This window comes from Gymnogyps californianus, chromosome 2 (genome assembly GCF_018139145.2).
Source record: "Gymnogyps californianus isolate 813 chromosome 2, ASM1813914v2, whole genome shotgun sequence".
Lineage (NCBI taxonomy): Eukaryota > Metazoa > Chordata > Aves > Accipitriformes > Cathartidae > Gymnogyps > Gymnogyps californianus.
In genome coordinates, this window is record NC_059472.1 from 111,305,501 (window position 1) to 111,328,053 (window position 22,553).

Genomic DNA, 22,553 nt, shown 5'->3' on the forward strand with positions numbered 1-22,553 from the left:
CAAATATTAAATTGTAGAAATTCTGCTTGCAAACAGTATAATACAAATAGAGATTAAAATTGTCACATCAGATTCTTTAGCTACTTTATTCATATGGTGAACGCAAGAAGTAAGAAATGATAGTTTAAAAAACTATCCTACTCCCTGGCAGCATAGGGAGAACTAGCTCCTTGGCTTTGATTTACATCAAGCAAACTTCCAATCATAACTTTTTGTTTAACTTCTTTATGAGACTATTGCCTTACAATATTTAATCCTTGTGCTTTATAAATTAAAACTGTTTCCAATTTTTGCAGAAATTCATATTTAGAATTAATACAGTCTTAAAAGCATCAGTACATTTGATTATATATTGATGGCCACCTCAGATATCAGAGTAATTACACACGAGAAGCATAATAATCTCTTAAAGCTCCTGCTGCATGCCATAAAGCTAGTTCTTTACTGAAAAAGGAACCAGTTACCAATCTGTGCAAACATGTAGTTTCCACTGAGAATTACAAAGCAGCACATCAGCGCAAGGCAGAAAAGCAGTGAAGTATTCAATTAATCTCTCTCTGTATCTAAAAACTGCAAGGTCATACTGTAACCTACCCTCCTCAAAATCAGACCATCATTAAATTTGATTAAGTTTCTTTCACATATTGATCCTGAGGTGTACAACAAACAACTGACACCACTTAGTTCGGTGTTTGAAGAAGTCAGTAGTTATCTGCTGGCTTGTTCCAAACCCCCTGAGTATCTTAATAATTGTGCCTGTTCTCCTGATCTATATAATTGTCTACTCCTTCATATTTAATTCTACTAGCATCTTGCTCTTAAGAACATAAGGCAGCAAACTCAGCAGAATATTAAAAGGCAAAATTTTCTCTGCAATGCGCTACCAATTTTAAATATCCAGTCTTCCAGCTTCACGGGATGCCTTTATTTATCACTTTTGAGAAAGAAAACAGCTAATAGTACATCTGTATCATTTATTATTTTGTATGCTGCTCTTGTATTCCCAATTACTTAACTCTCTGAAAACCAAAGACAATCCACTTCTCCGACTGCCATGTCTGAATTCTTATTATTTTAATTACTAGCTCCCAAAATTTTTCCTAAGGTTTTCTTTTCTTAACACTCCTGTTCTTCGAATACCAAGTAGCATTTTGGCTACTTCTACACATTAAGCAAAGATTTTTTTTGATGCTTTCATATACTATCAGGATCTTCATTTATGAACTACTATGTGAAAACGTATAGAATGCTTTAGGAAGAGATGGTTAGATGGCCACAGTAGTTCCTTCTGATCACAGCAGCTTTTTTTTTGGGGGGGAAAAAAACTGAGGTTTCCAAGCTACCTTTCATATGCAAGGTTTTTCACCTATAGATTGTTCTTCTCTCAACTCTCTTCAGTTGTCCACATAACTTCTGAAATACAGGACCCAGAAGCAGACTTAGCCTTGCAACTGAGACCTTACCAATGTGGAGCAGGGCAGAGAAACAGTCATTTAGGCCATATTTGTCTTTATACAATCCAGTATGATACTAGTCTTTCATCTAGCAATACGACATGATTGACTCATGTTCAACTTCGATTGTGCCCCACCAAGTCTTCTGAGAATCCTTCTCTAACCCAATGTTCTACATACCATATTAAAAGGACTTGATTATTTCTGATTAAACACAGTACATTGGACTTGCTCCAACCTTTAATTCTGAAGGTTAATTTAATTCTTTAATTCTTGCTCTTTTATTTGTGTAAACAATTTGGTCAAGGTCATTTTTAATTCTAATCCTGCTGTATAAATTTACTCCCTTTCAGCTTTGTGGGCCTTCAGAGCTGCATGGAGCTCTCAGGCCATTAAAGTGCAGCTTTTACCCCAGGACTTCATCATATGACTGCCCATGGGGTTGTGCTGACACAGGGACTGTTTGAAACGCTTTAAATCCCTGGCTTCGGGAAGAAAAACTGAGCAGAGCTGCTGAGACCAGCCCTCCATGATTCTTCTGAGAGTTAGCCACACCCCCAGAAACCATTTTAAAGGAGTGTATAAGGCTGTAAAGAAAGCGATGTCTTCTACCTGTAAATCAGCTCCAGACTCCTCCTGCCCCTTAACTCTAAAACCCACAAACACCCTGTAGCTCATGATCACATGAGGATTTTGGGCTCATCCACATTCTATTCCATCACCTATTTTGAGCAAAAAAAATATTCAGCAACATCAGTTCTGAGGTATTGCCTTCCATGTCAATCAGGAAATACTAATAGTTATTCCTTATATAACATGAAAGCTAAGATATCAGGGAGTTTCTGATCACTCTTGAACCAATTTTTTTACTATTTCTTGTACATCGCATTTCCCTAGCTTGTCTATGAAAGCACTACTCCAAAGTGTCAAAAACTTTACTACAGTCAAAATATATAGCACAAGGTTTATTACCTTGTTATAGATAGGTAATTATATTGTCCCAATAATGATTTGGGTCTCCACAAATCCAGTCTGCTACTCAACTCTTCAAAAACTGTTCTCAGACTATTTTATCTCTAGACCCTGATTACTAACTTCTCTTAACTGCCCACTCACAGACAACGTCAAGCTATCAAAAAAAAAAAAAAAAAAGACAGATCAAGTCTTTAATCCGTCCATCTTCCAACTGCATAATGCAAAAACTAACAGATTGGAGAGGCTTGATTTTCCCTTCCAATGCTGGAAGGCTCTAATTTTATCAAATCAAGCTTAGGTAGAAGCTTCATATTTTTTCCCCTCCAAATGCGTTATTCAGTCACTGTCAGCACTTAAGTTCATACCTCAAGGCTTGCAAACCTGTGATTTTTGCATTTATTTAAGAGAGGTATAATGTTCACAGTTTTCCAGACCTGCCTCCTTGTTCTTGAACCACACTAAGAACTACTGGAAGCACGACATCCAGTTTGTTCTGACAATGCCTCTTTTGACATATCAGTCTCTGACAGTGCAGTATCTTCTATTATTAGAAAACAATACATCTGTTGAAAATTTCTCTATGAACATCTTTTACTGAAGACTGGTACCAAGACACTAATCCTCTTTTTTGCAGTTTCCAGCTTCCTTAATTACCTCATTCTCCAAATTGTTCCTGCTTCTCATATATTTAAAAGAGTGTTGTAACTCTTTAAATTCTCAGTTAATTCTCCTAATTTCCATTTCATTCTGCACATCATCCTGCTTGCATTGGCTATTTTGCTCAACCAGCCTACGCTTTTTGGTATGCAGGCTTTTTTTGCCTCCTCCCCCCCCCCCCATTTGTCATGCCTAGTTTTAGAGTCATTTTGCCTTTTTAAAAATCCTCTTTTTAGTCATTTTGGGTCACAAATTTTAATAACTTTTGAACAGATTAATGATCAAGACCATTTCTATAGTTGCTACTATTCAGTGACAACTGCAACTATTGCTTGAGCCAGCTTCTCAATAGAACTTAGTCTACAAACTGTACCTAATCCAAGGCAATTCCACATCTTACCACAGCTAGTTCACAAGCTAGAGGGTTTGAAGAACACTTTGGCTAGCCTTTGCACAGCAAAACACACTGTGGTTGGCTTTTCTTTCCTGTTGTGAAAATACTAGAGGCAAAGTAGGATATGCATCAAAATTATAACATTACATCTTCTCATGAGAAGCCACTACAAATTATCAGTACAAAACAAGATGTACTGGGAAGTACCAAATGCTGGTTCTTTTGAGTTATTATCAACTTTTATGTAGACGGGTGGACTGAAGAACTATTTTCCCCTCTCATAGATTCATCAGAATCACTCAAAAGACACATAAGTTTTACTTACAATTTTTGAAGAAAAGTGTTCATTTACGGATCTTAAGGACTTTATGTACATTAAATAAAAGCTACATATACAACAATTCCAGATTCAGACCCATATGAAACTCAGGTAACACACAACACCTATAAAACTTTTACCCTTCTTTCCACCTAATTTTTGCCTTTTTACAACAATACTGTTTGCCAACAAACAAATTAACAGTTTAGTACAGTCAAAGTACTTGTAAATTCAGAGTTAAGACTAAGGTCTTTGGGGCAGAGACTGCGAATCTCCAAGAAATGTAATATCTTACAGTAACACAAAGTTAATAAAAATACCAATCCCAAAAAATCTTATCTTCATAGTTTCTTTTGGTTGAACTAAGAATATTTCTATGATTTTCTATGATTATCATTATGTATTCAATTTCTTTCGTGTATCAATGCACCAAAAAGTCTTTACACGAGTAAAATTTCTTTAAAAGGCAGAAAACTAAGCATCACATCCATATTTTAAGAAATGAAATGACAGAAAATAAAATATTGAAACAAGATTTTGTAATGCCATGAGCAACATACAAAGCTGCATATGATACGAAGTATTACTTCCTAGAAAAGGAGGAGAAAAGAAAGGAAGGAGACAAAAAAACTGAGGAACACTATCTCTGGCAAAACCTGTACACAAGAGAAGAGTAAGCACAATTCACTCAAATTAGCAGAGCAAGGGGATGGGGCAGAGAACCTGAGAGAAGTAGCTTTCATCATTCAAAAACAAACTACAAAATTCTTTCAAACCATACTCCTTTCAGAGGCTTTAAGAAAAGGAAAAAAAGTGCTTTGATTTTGAAAACAATGTTGTCCTTTTAAACAGTGCCCCCTCCTGCTCAGAAATAAACCATGACTTTCTTAGTTGAAGCGCTACACAGACCATACCGATAGCAACAAATGGTCACTCCCTTGTGACCTGTACATGATTTACTTTAACCAGCCAATTTTCAAAAAATTAAAGGAATCTCAAGCACAGAACTGTCAAAATATATTATATTTAAACTAGCTCTAAGATTACTCTCATCAGCAAAGCCAACTCATGAGTGAGAACAGACAATTTGGAGCTCAAGAGCATTCAAAGCAGCAGGAACGTTGGGAAATGTCCCGGAAATCCTCACAACCCTGCAACAGCCACTGCAGGGCTGGATACATTCAATCAGAGCTGTTTGGATAAGAAACTCAGTTTGCTAATCACGACTTCCAAAATGCCATAAAGGAGTCAGCATCTGGCTTACCTATGTCTATACTCTTCACCTACATATGACCCTGGACTGTCTGAAAAATTACGCTGTATTCCATTTTACTATCACTAACAATTTGCAACAGTCCAAAATTTAGAAAGAGGCAATTCCATACAAACATTATTCCTGTATTTAAGAAAAATTGCTCAATTCTGGATAAGTTATAAAGTAGCATATCTTCTGACTTCTAAGGAGCATGTCTTCCAGATTTTACATTCTGCTACAATACGTGCCTATTCAGCTGAACCAGTCACCTCCATATATGTTCCATCAACAAAAAGCATTTTATGTAATAAAGTCCAATCTTGATCTTTAAGCTGTATAAGAATGAGAATTTTGAATGTTTTCAGAATTTTTCACAGAATGTTTCTGCTGTTCGTAAGCACAAAACCAGGGAGGGAAGCAGGTTTGGTTTGCTACATTAGAAAAAACAACTTACAGCTGTTTGCTTAAAACCCCAAGAATTTCTGTTCTTTAGAGTGAAGACTTGAAAGAATGGGAGACCTTTTTGTCATGGCTATGCTTTTTATTAATGCTGTTATTTTTTATTTCTACTAGAAAATCCTCAAATCCAGCTTTAAGGTATCATGGGGGCTGGGAAATATACACTCTCCAAGGAAATATTTGTTAGTGCTTCAAGGCTAAAATGTCCAAAGATTTAGTCCATGAAGTGCGTGCTCCATCATATCACACATCCCAGCAGTTTGTTCTGACAAATGTATGTATGCTGTCCCCACAGACCAACTGAGCATGTTGTAGCCCAGTTTTCATTTATATTTACCGCTCACACTTACTGTGCATGAGGATAGCACACAAAAACCAAGTATAGAAAGAGGGTATCCCCTCTGCTCGATTCCTACTAGCACTGCAATGTAGAAAAGGAGAAACAGAAAAAAAATGAAGGTTAGAATGAAGGTTCTGAAGGATTGGAGAACAAGATTAGCTGGAAAAGGAAGTTGGTAGGAAAATGTGAGCCTGAAGCCAAAGGAGGTAAGGGAAACTGCTGTTTGGTGAGGAACTGACCTGGAGAGGGGAAGAGTCTGAACTGGCTGAGCTGGGCAATCGTGGCTAGGAAAGGGGAGGGGGAGGGTACAGACTGAGAAGGAAGGGAAATAGATCTGAAAAAAAGACCAAGAAGAGGGCACAAAGGCATCATGTAGGTGGGAGGCTGAGAAGAACACAGTACTAGTCTGTAGGCCACCAGAAGCGAGGAGAAAGGGAGGCCAGGAGGAACCATACAGTACTAGAATTGGAATTGATTAGACTAGATTTCATGGTGATACTGTAACTTAAAGCAAGGAGGCCAAAGGAAATAATAAATGAAAAGTAAGCTGATGACATCTCTATGATATTTTACCTACCATCTAGAAGAAGAGATAAGTTTAATGGAATACATACAGGTGGCGTTATATTACAGATGGCACATATAAACCATTCATGACCACATGACCAATGCAATATACTCCAAAGATAGCCCAGCCCCATCTGGCTCAACATCAAGCAGTATGAAATAGAAATTCCTATGTAACAGGACACACAAGAACAGTACTACAAGGAGTGCACTCATTCAGCATCTGAACCACTTCAAGAATCTGACAAATAACCTAATCCATAACCGGGTAATGGTTTGTAATCTTTGTAACCACAAACACAAAATGCAGTCAGCAGGTGCTGAACCAGCCAGTGACTGGGATAAAAATGTTCTAGAAGGTGAGCCCTTAAGAAGAAAAGGCTATCAATTAGTGCTGACTATCAATCAGCAACTCTGAGGTCTGAAGACAAATGCAAGACCCATATTTTCACACAAATCTTGTCACAAATAACAGTCTTTAGAAAGTGAAAGAACCACTCCTCCAAAGTGTAACCACCATGATAACAATGATAAGAATGACAACTATTTGAGCACACTCTCTCTGGAGTAGCACAAAGGAAGGATACAGTACAGTCTAGAGTCAGAAAATTACTTACCGTATTTTTGGATGGCCCCTAAATTTCAAAAAGTTTTACTATCCAATTTGATTTATTTATACTTGCATTCAATAACTGAATGAGACAAAAAAACCCAAGAAACTTAAAGACATCTTGATCACAGCTGCTATACAATTTAAGCTGTAGGGTGAAACTGATTCTTTCAAATTACTTGTTTATTGATTGCATTCCATACCTATGAAGTTTAAACTTGAAAGGTAATATGGTTCCAAAAATAAGAAACCAAAACATTCCAGATGATATCCAGTCTCATTAATCAGTTAACTAAATGGATAAGGGAAGTAGTGTCCAGTAATTATTTGTAATTTATTAAATTAATCAGCTATAAAGTCTTCAGCATGTATACTGACTAACAAGAAAAAAATAAGAAAATAAAAAATTGAAGTTGGAAAAACACTCTGATTCTGACACACTGGACAGGTTTATTTCTTGGTTACTTATTTATTATCAAACATTACGCTAAAATGTCTGTCTCTACATATTCTCACATCTAAAATATAATACAGTTCATGACAGTCATTAACAATGACCAACATAATTTCATCTGTTAACAATAGTTATGATACATAAAACACACTTAAAAAAAGCATACTCAAAACTAGCTGAATTAAACAGCATAAACCATTCCGATCCTCTGTTCAAAGACCTCAGAACATAATTCATGTTATATTGTGTATCCGTTATCCCTCACAGGACTCGCAAACGAGAAAGGCCTTGAGAACTAACATATTTCTATTATCTCTTGTACAGCCTGTACGTGAGATGCCAAATGATGGATGAAATCCCACTGTTTAGATGTAAAAGGGGTTGCTATAACCAAGATAATTTGTCTCAACAATTTTCAACATTTGGGAAGACAACTAGTCCATTTAATTCAATGTTCTAGGCCAGCACATCTCTTACATCTGACAAACAATACTTCTCTTTGGATCTTCCTTAACTCATATTTTCCATATCCCTAGCTAGGCACTTTATACACACATAACTTTCTACAGCATTACTAAAAAAACTTAGATTGTGTTCTCAGTCTCCTTCTATCTGAAATATTACATCTGAGCTCTCAGGAACCCACTAGATTCAGCGTGTCTCAGTTCATTCCACTTCAATACCAATCCTTACCCTTTTATGTTGTCACAAGCATAGCTCCTGTCTTGAGTCTGGGGAACTGAGCACTTCTTGATGGCCTTTCAGAATGCCGTTACCTGCTTTCTGCACCAATCTCTCTCAAAACCAGCCATCCAACTTGGATGCCTCAACTTACATAAACCTGTTTTTTGGGTCAAACATTGCAATGCCCAGCGTTAAAACATCCAAGACACTGCTTACAGACAAATTTCTGTGCCAGAGTCCCACTATTTTTAATAGGCCTCCACATCCAAGAACCCAGAAGAAAAAGAAGAAAAGCACTTGAACACCATGAATAGCAAGCAAGATGGGCGAGAGGTGCCTTGCAAAAGCAAAGGATTGCCAATTAGGTCCACTGTTTGCTTCAGAAAAGGAAAGTGAATTAATTCCTATGTTTACATGAACAGCTTGACATGTTCAGTTACTTTTTTGTGTGTGTGTTTTCACTGGCAAAGTTATGACATGTCTTAATAACAACACAGGATCAGACCAAAAGTTCACCTTGCTCAGATATACTGCTACAGGTGATTTATAAATATTCATTTAACAATTTGTTCTAAAAGCCTTTTATATTGGATACTCAGATTAAAAAAAAAAAGTTCCTCAAATGCATCCCTTGCAGAAAATGGCTCAAGTATGGAAACTCCCTAACCTTCCCCATAATAAACAGTAGTATACATATCTTAGCTACCATAAAGATGTTTTAATGCTTTTACCAACCTCCTTTGCTGTTTGCCTAGCCTTATTTGTGATGGAAAAACAAAAAAAAAGTTCTCTTGATCTCTTTCCATAGACATTCATGTTTTAATCTGAGCTGCTCATCTAAGCAATTTTTATCAGCAAGTATTTTAACAACTTGATCTCCTTTTCACTGATTTTTTTTAAAGCTAAACACTACTACATCAAACCTCTTCTAGTCTCTTCCCAACCCCTTTCGCAAAAAAAAAGAAAAAAGTGTATTTGAATGTAGTAGAGTCAACCACAGCACAAAACGGTTTTGAATTGTAATATTTAGAATCAGGCCACAGAGCTTTTAGAAATCAACCAGGAATTCTTTCTTCTTACATCAGTTTTCTGCCTGATTGTGCCAAAAAAGCCTTACTGCCTAAGTATCACCATCATGCCCTCTCTGTGACAGCTGTACATTTGGTCCTAGTCTGGTTGCTTCTTTTAATATGCTTAGATTGAGGCTTTGCTATTTCCTGCCTTGACTTAATTGATTTCTGATTTGTCTTTTTTTTTTTTTTTTAAGGATACTGGAGATTTTATGTCTTTATTCCTAGAAGATGCATCACCCTTAAACAGATGTTCTTTGTCACCTGTTCAACGTCCAAGACTTAAGCAATCATAATTTAAGATCCCAAGTTGTTTTATGGATGCCCGACAAACATCACTTAGCTCTTACCTCCCAAACACCTTCAACCTCAAATGATCATAGTCCATGAATAAATAAAAAAAAGAATCTTTAGTTATGTATTTATGTATTTTTTAATGTTTATGTGTTTTTCATTATGTATAACATAACTGTAAACTATGTGTTACACAAAGCAAAATTGTATGATCTTTGTCCAACTTGTTTTGACAGCAAGATGAAAGTGTGCAAGAGGTGGAAGCAGAGGCGAGTGACCTAGAAGGAGTACAGAGCTGCTGCTTGATCATGCAAGTATACTGTTAGGAAAGCCACAGGTGACCTGGAGTTGAATTTGGCAAAAGACGCAAAGAGCAACAAGAAAGGATTCTGCAAGCAAATCAACAGCAGAAAGAAGACTAGGGAAGACATGGACCTACTGCAGAATGGGGCAGGGAAACTGGTGACAAAGGACATGGAGAAAGTAGAGGTATTCAATGCCGCCTTTGCCTCGGTATTTACCAGGAAAGATGGCCCTCAGGAGTCCTAGGTCTGAGACTAGAGGGAAAGTCTGCAGCAAGGAAGACTTACCCTCAGTGGAGGAAGTTAGGGAGCACTTAAACAGAACATACAAAAGTATGCATCCTTGTAGCAAAGGAGGTCAACAGTATTTTGCGATGCATTAGGAAGAGTTTTGCCAGCAGGCTGAGGGAGGAGATCCTTCCCCTTTACTCAGCACTGGTGAGGACGCATCTGGACTACTGTGTCCAGTTCTGGGCTCCCCAGTACAAGACAGATACGGACTTACTGGAGCAAGTTTAGCACAGAGCCACAAAGATGATTAAGAGACTGGAGCATCTGACACATGATGAGAGGGCAAGACAGGTAAGACTCTTCAGCCTAAACAAGAGAAAGCTCAGGGGGATCTTAGCAATGTATATAAATACCCAACGGGAGGGAATGAGCAAGAGGAAGCCAGACCCTTCTCAGTAGCACCCACTGACAGGACAAGAGGCAATGGGTAAATTTGCCTGAACATGGGAAAACTTTTACTGTGAGGGTGATCAGACACTGGAACAGGCTGTCCAGAGCAGCTGTGGAAATACTCAAAACCCAGCTGGACACAGTCCTGGGAAACCTGCTGTAGCTGACCCTGCTTGAGCAGGGGAGTTAGCCTAGATGGTCTCAAGAGGTCCTTTCCACCTAAACAATTCTATGATTCTGTGAAATTAAATAGTATCTTTCCTTAGGCCTTCACTTCAAGTAAGATTTTTGTCTATTATCAGTAAAATACAAAAGTACTCAAAAGCTGACATGTAGTGTGAATGGAGAAACAGATTTACCAAATCAAAGGCCAAGCTACCTCACACAAATTGTAGCTTGGATATAATTTTTATTCTTTTTCATCAATTATGGGCAAAGCAACTAAACAACAAAAAAAAAAATGCAAAAAACTTGACAAATTCCAGTTGTGAGATTACATGCACAAGTAAATGTGAAAAACATTGTGGTAACTAGCCACTGACCAACCTAAAAACGTATTTAAACAAAGAGATTCTCAGCAAGCCCTGAATATAATTGCCTTTCTGCTCGTCTTCTTCAGACATTTGCCACACAAACATGATAAATATGTCAGACTAAAAAGCTATTTGGTTCCTATTAAATGACATCAATACCCAGTAACTAAAAAGCCAAAGCCATTTATTCTTCAGAAATTCAGAGGCATAACAGGTTTGTAACTATGATTTTAAACCAGTCTAAAAATATCTGTAACTTCTGTGTTTTAATTTAATTGTATTTTAACAGTAGACTTTACATGCACAGATCCTTTAATTTTAGTGCTTGATCAAGATTTTTTGGGAGTGTTTTTGTTCGGTTTTTTTTTAAGCAACTTTTCAGACTTAAAATTATTTTTACATGTAAGCAGTTCCTGATATTCATATGTCTACTTTCTTTTCATTCTTCCCAGCATTTATAAAGTACCTACAACTCTTCCACCATTTCAGTTACCAGGCATTAGAGTATAGCAATGCAACATAAAACTTCCATGAACATATAACCACACAATTCTGAAGAGAGAGATGCTTCAGGGCAGTAAAGAACACTGAGATTACCAGATTGGAAACCTGCAATATGTAAACTGATCCACTAAAACTGTTGGGGGGGGCAGGGAAATCTTAGTTTTCAACTAGTTCAAAGCAAAATCCAAGGAGCCCAGCCAATCCTGGCTCCCTGGAACATGCCAGGCTGGCATGGTAATGCCACTGTTGAACAACTTATAAGCTGTCAACATGGTTGCTGCCTCCCAATTTTTCTATACCTGTTTTTGAATTGAACAGTCAAACTCACTTAGTCTTTCCATTTATCTTAACTAACATCAAAATAATATACTTCTGTATAACCATATGACTTTTATAACAAGTTGACTGGAACAAAGAAAATAATGAACACAAGTAATTGAAATTAAAATACCTGTTATTGAACAGTACACTATGTGAGGAGCAATCTTTTTAATGTCTTCATAACCTAGACCCATTTCAGCCAGTTTCCCAGGGACGTAGTTTTCCACAAAAACATCAGACACTGCTGCAAGCTTTGGAAAAGAAAAGGAAGAGTAAGATTTGTTAATGAGCTTCCAAAACTTCAATAAATTCCTCATGTAACTTAATTTAAAAATTTCACTAATCAAAATGGCTCCAGTCTTTCTGACAAAAGAAAACTTACAAACCTAGAGAGATATTTTTTGGCCCGTTAGACTGTGCATCTCTGCAAACTACATATTCGAGATGCTGCGTATCTAGAAAGAAGACTGTCAAAATCCTAAAGTGACTAGACAAAACTATAATATATTATCAGTATCACATCAATTTCCCAAGACTTGACAATAGTTTACAGAACAATCATCACCTTTATACCTGCACTTAGCCTGAGAAAAAGGGGGGAGAAAGAATGCACCTTTATCCTTCATGCTTTCTCTACCTTAGAAATAAGTAATTTTATAAATTGTTTTTCATTTTAAAATCATTGATTACAATTACTGTAACAGAGGCCCTATATCTCACTTCCTGTATGTAGCAGAATAGGGAGCCCAAAAATTGTATTGGGTTAAAATGAACATCTTAAAGTCACCTCAGTTAGAATAGTGCTGTCAAGCTCTGCAATGTGACTTTCTCCATCACATCTAAATGAATGACCTAGTCCAAAAATCTCCTGAAGTTAAAGATTAACATATAACCTTGATGGGCTTTGAATTACATCTTTTTTTTCTTATAGAAGTTATAAATAGACATACACACACAAGCTTCAATAAGACTAATACTAATTAAGAACTCCTGAAGCAAGAGAACTACATGTTAAAAGAAAGATGTATGCCTTCGGGAAGTTGTAGGGGTTTTGCTTGGTTGGTTTTTTCCCCCCTAGGAATTTAAGATACTATTCCCTGACAGGTGCACATGTTTGTGCACACGTTTTTAAGCACAACCTAAACCATTTAGTTTCTTAATGCTATTTGCAGCTGACCAGAGAGTCACATTCTCTGAAACTACCATGTCACTGTCTGATTAATATATAAAGTATATTAGACCAGCTTCTATAAACTAGTGTCATCATAACAGCAATCACAAACATTTTTGTTCTAGCATGTAGGCTGTTCAGCTGAATTTAAGCCCAAAGAAGCTGCCGAGCCAGCAAGTATTTAACAGGAAAGATAGAAACTGATTCTTCTTCAGACAAGGCAGCACACAACTTATGAATGGTTTAATTGGATGCACGGAAGAGACATTAATAACATTTACAGAAACTAAATTCAGCATACGGTAAAGGTGCATTTTAAAATATGTTACTAAGTATTTTTAAAGTGGCTATGTCAAGAACCTGTAGGACTACAGTAAAATGAGAAACAGTCTCCAGATTCTCAATAAGCATTGCTGGGTTTCAATGTGGACAGCTGGCTGGTTGGTTAATTCATGATTCCATAGAAGTGAACAGAATGTAACTTCATGGAAGTTACTAAAAAATAGGCATTTGTCACAAGAAGGTTCTCAAGAAGATCCAGGTTTCCACAGAGCTAAAGCATTTGCTAGTAAAAGCAGAAGTAGCTCAGACAGATCTATAGCTGTCCAAATCCTCTGTGCAGGACAGCAGATCAAGCCACCAAAGTAAGGTAAGGGGAACACTATTTGTTCTTTAATAGTATGCCTTTATGAAAAATAAAGTTAAGGGGGTTTTATTTGCTCTTTAAATCCTTCACAGTTCATACATAAATACTTTTCAAACTGGTAATGCTACAGCCTCAGCTTAATTCATTCAAGAGACGAAATCAGTTACAACTTGTGTATTGCTTTCACTGGGATTTTATAATTTATCCAATTTACAGTGATTGCATGGGCTAAAATGGTTTGAGAGCTCTTGTCCATCTCATACCGAAGAACTATCATCTCCTACAAGCCACTGAGAAAGAAAGCGTGACATACAGTACTGTAACATAAAAAGCACCATACCTCTGGACTTGGCAACATACATGGGATGATGACAGTGCTAAGTGAGGATATAATGACATGGGCCCAGTTTAACAGTGTATATATTCTCAGAGAGAAATGAACATGAATTTTCAAGACATCCTACAAGTGCTGTGTCAGCTCTGCCGCTAAAGTTTTCATGACACTTGGAAATAGTCTTTAATGTATAAAGGCAGCAGTCTGTGTATAGCACTTTTTTTGATGCTTACTGAACCAAGCATAGGTACCCAGGGTTCTGCCATTGTGGAGAACTGGATGCATACTCTGATCCAAACAAACTCTATGTTCTTAAAACTCAAAGGGATTTTCAGTCTCAATGAGATTTTAAGTTCACTGTCAACTGAAATTTCACACTTCATGTCCCACAAGTCCTCTGAACATATCACTTGTATTTTAACCTCTACTAACCGAGCAATACAACACAAACCTGAGTTGGAATACCATGTATTCCAGATAGGACACTGATATGCTCAGCATCTATGCCTCAGGAAAGAAAAAAGGTATCATACATGCCAAAGTAGTCATTAAACTGAATAACAATATCAAATAATGATGCTACTAACTTGATAAAGCAAACTATTCATACCTTTTAGAAGTTTTGTTTGGGGATCGGGGAGGGTGTTTGTTTTTTACAAAAACTCCTCACAGAGGAGAATGTGCATACACACACCTATAAACATATATATATGCACATAGATACATATTTGTGTGCGTGTGTGTATATATAGGCGTATGTGTGTGAATAGTTTGCTTTATCAAGTGAGAGAGCATGCATAACACACACCGACCTATCAGCTAAAGGTAATGGAAGGGAAGGAGCGCCATCAGTTCCCAGCCAATTGAATTCTCCCAAGTTCTTCATGAATAAATAGAAAAGTTAATTAGTTAAGGCTAAATACTCAGGAGAAAGGTATTCTCAAGGTTCTTAAAATGCGCTTCTGACAGTAACTGCTGAATAACTGAACTCTAAAGAGATACTGAGCCATGTTACAACAAAAGGATGTCAGAGCATAGGGCTGGTGCACATACCATCACTGAAGAGAAAAAATAATTTTCATTCAGGAAGACATACAAATATTTGGAAGGCAGTTAACAGTGAACCAAAAGCATTAGGAAGGAAGACAGGGCTACAAGTGACACAGAATAAAGAAACATAAAAACCAAGACCAAAGAATAATTTTGTGGGAATCACGTAATCGTGTAATTATGAAAGAGCAGACCCTTGGACAAGTATTTTGTAGTGCTGTGACAAAGGAAGAAAAGCAACCAGGACTCCTGATTAACAGATTTCTTCAGCTCACTTGATACTACTGACTGAATTATCAGGGCTGTGCTTTTGTCATATACCTGAAGACTCTCTACTCCTTTGTTTTTAATATGATTCTACATTCTGAGATTTGTCCTCTTCTACCTATATGGAATTTACAAGAGGGGGAAACAAAATTTATTCTAACCATGCAACCTTTCTTAATAAAAAAATTATAACCTTATTACTTTTCTTTGTAGGGCTTAGGCTCAGGACACAATTCATATTTATGTATGAGTAACCAGTGTCACAAACTTGAATTTCTTCTTGCCATCAATTACTTTACAGACATGAACACTACTTTTCATAGTAACAAATACATTGCTGAACAACGCTCAATTCTATACATATCTGTCCTGATGTTACCAGGAGACAAATGAAAACAAAAGCCTGTTATAGATAACTTCCCTTTACATATTCTTTTTGACAAAATTCCAAACAGAAGTTATATTCTGGTTCCATTTGAGATGCAGTAATGGAATGTCAAGAAGTCTGCACCAAATACTTCCAAAAACTATCACTCTAAATCAAGCAGAATGATGGCCAACTCCACAAGTAGAGTCACATTTCAATAGCGCCTCATCACTTCAGTCCACAATGTTGCTATATCACAGACAGGAATGCCATTGATTTAAGGAACAGAAAGCTGTAGTGGTTATGAAAGCAATTTTAATAAAGGATAGAAGCTGTAAGAAATTGCTTTGTCACAGGAGATCTCATTTCCACAGTTAGTGTGGTAAATATTTAACACGGTTAGTTCTCCCACTGGAAATTCCATAACATCACATCTTAGGAAGTAATTCTCATACATGCTTGACTATTTCAGTGACATCAAGCTAAGGGAAAAATTAATATTGCTGCTGGCAGGAACCATTTGTCTGTAGCTCTAAGTACTCTTACTGTCAGCTATCCTATCTTCAGCATCATGATAGCTCTACATTACAGTGGTACAAGAGATCTTACCAGCAGGAAAAGGGTGGGAAGCCCAGCACTGAGCTGACAGACAGGATGCTGCTCTTGCATGACAAATGAGGGAGAAGAAAGTTGCTGCTTTGATTTAAAAATTATGTGGGATTTGAACTCAACCAGGCACCCGAGCCTCAAGCACAAAGGTTACATTGCAAATTCTTAAGTCACCAGCCATTCAACTCCACAGACCATAAAAGGGTTCTCCATATAGCAGGCAGAAAGTTATACACTTAAAACCAGAATCAAGCAGTAATCTTCCTGCACAAATGTCAAGATGAGAAAAGGGGAACTTCCTAACCACAAATAGTGGCAGTCACGTAAGAAGCTTACACTGAAGCCATCTTTTCTCCAGCTCATCCTGACTCATAGGCCCAGCTGCCTTTAACTCTTCAAACAAGTCCAGCCCACACACGTGGAATCAGTGGACATTTTGCATAGAGTAGTTTTTCTTTCATCATTTTTAAAGGTCAAATAACAAGCTAGTCTTCTTATGCGAGAGGAACAATTTTTATAGCCCTTACTTAGAATGTGACTTAGTTTATTCAAAAACACATCTATGTTACACCATGCAAAATTATTCCAAATGACAGTGTCTATTTCCAAAACCTTTAGAAGATAAACATAAAGCTTCATAACAAATCAACAATAAATGGTTCTGTTCTGCACAGAGAAAAGGCACTGTAGAATCCTTGGCTTATAAACTCCAAAGATTTCCATATGAAATGTCTTTTACACAGCTGACAGGGAAGAAAAAAGGTCAAAAGTATCAGACAACTTAACCTATTTCCATTTCATGCTATATTCCCCACAAAAAATACTACCAGACAAATTCCACTTATTGCAGGACACACACAGTCTCACTGTGTAAAAGTGATTGGAACTGATACTGAAACAAACAGTAGCAGAAGCCAGCTCACCCTCTTAGATGTGGTAGTACTGCAGGGCTAAAAACACGACACTAGCAAGTAGCAGGTCTTATGTTTCTCAATAAATAAAAAAGGGATGACAAAGCACAAGTTACTCAGAATGTGAAATGTGATGCTTTTACAATTTTTCAATGGAAAAATGGATCACCCTTAAAAGACCCTTACATTCTGAACTCAAATACTGAAAAAAGAAACAAATAGTAAGTTTGACCTATAGGACCGTATTTCTCAGAAGGATGCACAGCAACTGAAGTCAGGAATACACTGTAACATTCAAAAACCTGCAAATACTGGAGCCCAGTATCTCCTCTTTGTAAACTGCTCATTGACTTCATCAGATCAGTCCAGCTTGAATCTTTTTAATGAAGTAGTACAGCAAGATCAAATACAGCAAAAGGAAAGCACTAGGCTGTTAGACCTTTTCCTCACAATATTTCATTTGAAGCTTCTGATGACATTTTCATGTAAATTTTATATCTAAAACCATTAGAAATTACACTGAACATTGAGTCCAAAAGCACAGAGTACAGAGGCTATATGCTGTAATTTAACAAATTTACTGCACACATACATATTTTTAATTATCAGATATCAAATTAATACTTGAAATGAAGAGTTTATTCTTTATTACTCAGGATCAAAACAATACAAAATAGGCAGTTTGCATGCCATCAAAACCTACCTCTCTGATTAGCTTTGCTCCTTTTGAATCCTTCATGTTGACAGCTATACTCTGGGGATTAAAAAAAAAAACCAAACCACAGCTGTAATTTGTATGAAAGCCCTTCTGGTGATTATCAGCCTCTTCTAAACATAACCAACAGTCAAGTTTCACACTACAGCTAAATCAAATAAGTAAATTTTAACACACAACCCACCTCCCCCTGCAAAAAAAATTCTGTTGGTAAAGCAAGCTGAACTGTCTCACCAATGGATCAGAGAAGCACCAAAACAAGTCTGACAGACATGCAGCTGCGAGCTGCACTGCAGTCTGTTCACTGTATGTTTGCACAGCACCTACTGCAAGTACACATGGGGACACCAGAAACATTTGTTTCAATGGCAACAAGCCACTAGAAACTCAGGAGTGTCATGAAACATCATCTTAATCCTGAAGTTTCACAAGCTACCTTTAGCCAACCTAACCGTGGTATGATGCCTGCTCTCCTGCAGCTCCAGCTTCCAGCTGATGCAGGTCAGCTGAGCTGATGCACCTGAAAAAAACTGATCCTTCAAATAAAATAACCCTTACCTTCAGCAGGGTTCATTTCCAGTCAATTTGCACCAGCAACTGAGGACTGGCAGGACCACTCTTGCTTTTTGAATTTGCCTCAGCTGACCACAGCACCATACCAGAAGTTTGCAGCCTTTTTTGTTCAAAAGAACTCTTTGTTTTTCTCCTGAAATTTATTCATCATAACTTAAGGCCAATGTAACTATTGCTCCATTATATATGTTAAGAATCAAACAAAGAAGTGTTATGTCTTCAGTTGTAATTACAAAAAACATAGACTAATGTTCAATATCACACTCCATTTACCTTTTTATTTCTATTGACACTGAGAAAATAAACACTTTCTGTTCCAGCAAAAGGTGGGCCCCAGGCTCTTGTATCATCACCAGCTCCTGAAAGAAATACCATCACATTTTCGTAGTTGTCCAATATCACACCGCCAACAAATAAAAAGAATAAAAAGTTTTCCTCCAACATCATATTTAAAGCACCTAAGCTTCGTTGAGCAGGCAGGACAAAAATTAGTTTAATACATATATTTTAGGATATTTATGTCAAAAAACCACCTAAAAGTGAACATGATTAAGCAAAGTGAACATAGTGTTTGCAGTGCTGGAATTACTTTTAGGCTTTAAAATATTAATATAAAGCCACACACCACCAATGTATTTGTGGTTGGTTTTGTTTGTGGGTTGCTTTTTTTGGGTTGTTTTTTTGGGGGGGAGAGTGTTTGTTTGGTTGGTTTTAACTTTAAGCAGAGCTACAATGTCATTCTTTTAGGCAATCCAGAAGCATTTAGTAGAAGCTCTTGCCCTGCACCGAGTCACACAGAGTGCACATGGTCAATAAGCTATTCCTGAAACACTCTGGACACAACGTCAAGATACCACTGATCAGCAACAACGTGGTAAGCTGCATGCTGCAGAACACCAACAAAAAGAAGCACTTGCTATAGCTGGTGCAATCCCCCACCTCCAGCTCTTCCAGAAAGGCAAGATGTTATTAAAGCTGCTGCAGACACTGATCTCACTGTATCATTTATGCTTCATTTCCAATTTTAAACCTTTCTTAAATGTCACGAAGACTGGCAATCTATTTTAATTAGAATTAAAACTAAAGCTGGCAATCTATTTTAATTAGAATTAAAGCTAAATTTAAAATCAGATATAATCACGATCCTGAGTGTTAGCAAGCATGCACATTCCTCTATCTATTTCAATATCTAGACTTTATCTCCTTGTTAACTTCACGTGAGTGAAAACTTTCCTTAGAGAGGCAACACAGAAGACTTTGATACTAGCATAGATACAGAAACAAGCTGAAGGACCTTTGGTCTTACACAATATAGCCACTGTCATAATTATGCTATACACTACGGTAACACAAAGTCTACAGCCATTTAAGATCAACTGCGGTAGAAGTTATACAAACATATAAATTACTCATCAACATTTTTACTGTTTAGTATCTCAAAGAACTATTTTAGTTCAAGCGGGAAGCTTGGGGGGGGGAAAATATCTCTTTTGTATGTTACCATTTTAAGCCATTCAAAACATTTCAGTAATACTTTCCATGTAGGACACTAGTGTGACTACTATCCTTTATGGAAAAGTGAAAGTAGACATCCTCTCACAGAAAGAGCCAATTACTCATATTCTAAAATTTTTGACATTCAGAATTCTCAGGCTGCCCTTCTCCTTCAATCACAAAACAAAACTCTGAGCTGGAATGCAAACCTCCAAAACCGTTACTTCATACTTAATCGCTGACATTGCTCCATTCCTACTATGTAGATACTTGGAATAATAGCACTGTCAGTCTCATCTGATAGTACAAAATTGATGCAGCTTCTGCCTTGTCACAAAAGTAAAAATGTTTGAAACAATGGTGAGTGATTAAGGATGACCCTTAGGTTGATGTGACAAAAGTTTTGTTAGACATTCAATGTTTTGTTAAATGTTCAAACATTCAATATTTCCTATTTACAATAAAATATAGGGAATGTAATATGGTTTAGTATCTCAAGTGTGTAATTATCTTCATCAGCTCTTTTCAAAACTAATAATACCAAAAGAGAGAAACTTAAAACATGGAAACTTAAAGAAGGAAAAAATACATCATGTAATGTGCAGCTGCTATGGCATAATTACATGCCTCAAATGCGTAATGATGCATAAAACTGAAAGCCAAATGCAGGGAATTTTTCTAAAAAAGAACCGAATGCCATGCAATTCATTATTCTTCTTGTATGGTCTTACAAACTAAAAAGTGTAGCTATTCCTTAAGAATGAAGGATTTTTTACCATTACCCAATCCTCAACAACTCTTTGAATAGAGGTGCATGTGCTGAGTGGAAAAAGAAAACCATTGTGTTAAGCTAAAATACACAAAAACAAAATTCTATTTATGAAGCTATCTATTTATGGACCCAGAGTCCAATCAGACTCAGAAGGAGCTACAAAAGTTTCTGCATCTGAAAACACACACTCAAAGCTTGTTAACCTCAGACACTTTCAGCACTAGCATGAAGATTTTCATGCAAATTCAGAAATCTCCCTTTTCCAATGAACTCCCATCTCCACCTATACGGGAATATCAGATCCTGGACTTTAAAGATACAACTACCTCATGCAGAAAATAACTTTTGTTCATTTTGCACAACGCCAAAGAAAGATTTCTCTGACAAGGTAATTTTTAATTAACAACCTGAAACTGTACTGGAATATTAAAATTATTCTCGGGAGAAAGTTGATATAGTATGCCAAGTCACCTTATACTCTACCAGTCAAAATGCTTGCCAACCCCACTAGATCTGTATAATATTACACAAAAGCAGTGCTAACAAACAACATATATATTTTAAATGCTCATATTACCTTTTTTCCTTGTAATAATAAAAATGAAAATAGAAGGTGGAATTTCTGTTTCCAAAATTAAAGTGCCTGTCATTTTATCAGTATACTAATCCTGAGTAGTAAGATGTATTCCTATTTAAAATTATCTAAGACATTTTGGCTCAGAGGGAACTGAGCCGAAGATTCTGAATTCCCAAATAGGAAAAACATCTTTTCCATAGTTCTTATGTAACTAATTGCTGGAAGGATTTGTATGTTTGTCAAATTTTGCACATCAAACACTACATTTAAAACCTTGTTTTAACCCTCTCACCACATTACAAAAAAACACCATATATCTAAGCATTCACAAGCCCAATTTAAAATCTAAGCAAAGTCCAAACAATTCCAACAAAATCAATTTAGTTTTGAGTGATGGAATAAGGCACTTTAGTCAGTGATGACTCAGTACTGTTTTGTACGTTAATATCTGAAAAAGCTATCTGACCTTACAACTTCAACCTTCTCACACTCTTTTCTAAATACATAGACTACTTCTGATGAAAACAGACATACATGGAGTACAGCATTAAGCTTAAAGCAAACAGGTCATATATGTATAAGCAAACCTACTAATTAGTTCTCTACCACACCAGAAATAGTATGAGGATGTAAAATGTTCCCAAAACTTGAAAAGTGCTGGCTCAAAAAAATATACAAATAGCTGCAAAATTATTTCTTAGCACAATACCATATATACACTGTCACCAAAAACACACCATGACCAAATAAACATAGTATTGTCTTTCTAAATATTTTCAAGTTTTCAATCTTGCATTCTTAGTCATATATTACTTAAAATACATAAACAACTATTTGTTAAACCACCCCACATTCTTATTATATCTAAAATAGATAAATAAAAATCTTACCTGGTCTTTCCACTTTGATAACTTCAGCCCCTAGATCTCCTAAATTCATTGTGGCAAAGGGCCCTGCAAGCACCCTGTAATATTAAAAAAGGATTGTTTTCTTAGTTTTTCCTATCAGAATATTTGCATCTAGACAGACTGTTCCAAATTACAGGCAAAACACAAACCTGGTTAAATCAAGAATTTTCACACCATCCAATGGCTTTACATTATTAGCACCTGACAAGAAACAGAAAACAGTAACTTACTCTTGAATTTTTTTTTGTAAGATATGTTTCTCATTGGTAGTCTGAAACACTGTTTT

General features: G+C 36.6%; 1 protein-coding gene across 1 annotated transcript in view; it reads right to left on the reverse strand.

Annotated features, from left to right (window-relative positions):
- Positions 1 to 22,553, reverse strand: part of SUGCT (succinyl-CoA:glutarate-CoA transferase) — a 336,652-nt gene that overhangs the window by 309,943 nt on the left and 4,156 nt on the right. The window contains exons 2-6 of the mRNA XM_050891832.1: positions 22,417 to 22,468; positions 22,250 to 22,323; positions 18,790 to 18,875; positions 17,932 to 17,982; positions 12,004 to 12,124 (exon numbers count right to left, since the gene is read on the reverse strand). Coding sequence (XP_050747789.1) covers positions 12,004 to 12,124; positions 17,932 to 17,982; positions 18,790 to 18,875; positions 22,250 to 22,323; positions 22,417 to 22,468 — 384 coding nt within the window. The remainder of the gene's footprint in view (positions 1 to 12,003; positions 12,125 to 17,931; positions 17,983 to 18,789; positions 18,876 to 22,249; positions 22,324 to 22,416; positions 22,469 to 22,553) is intronic.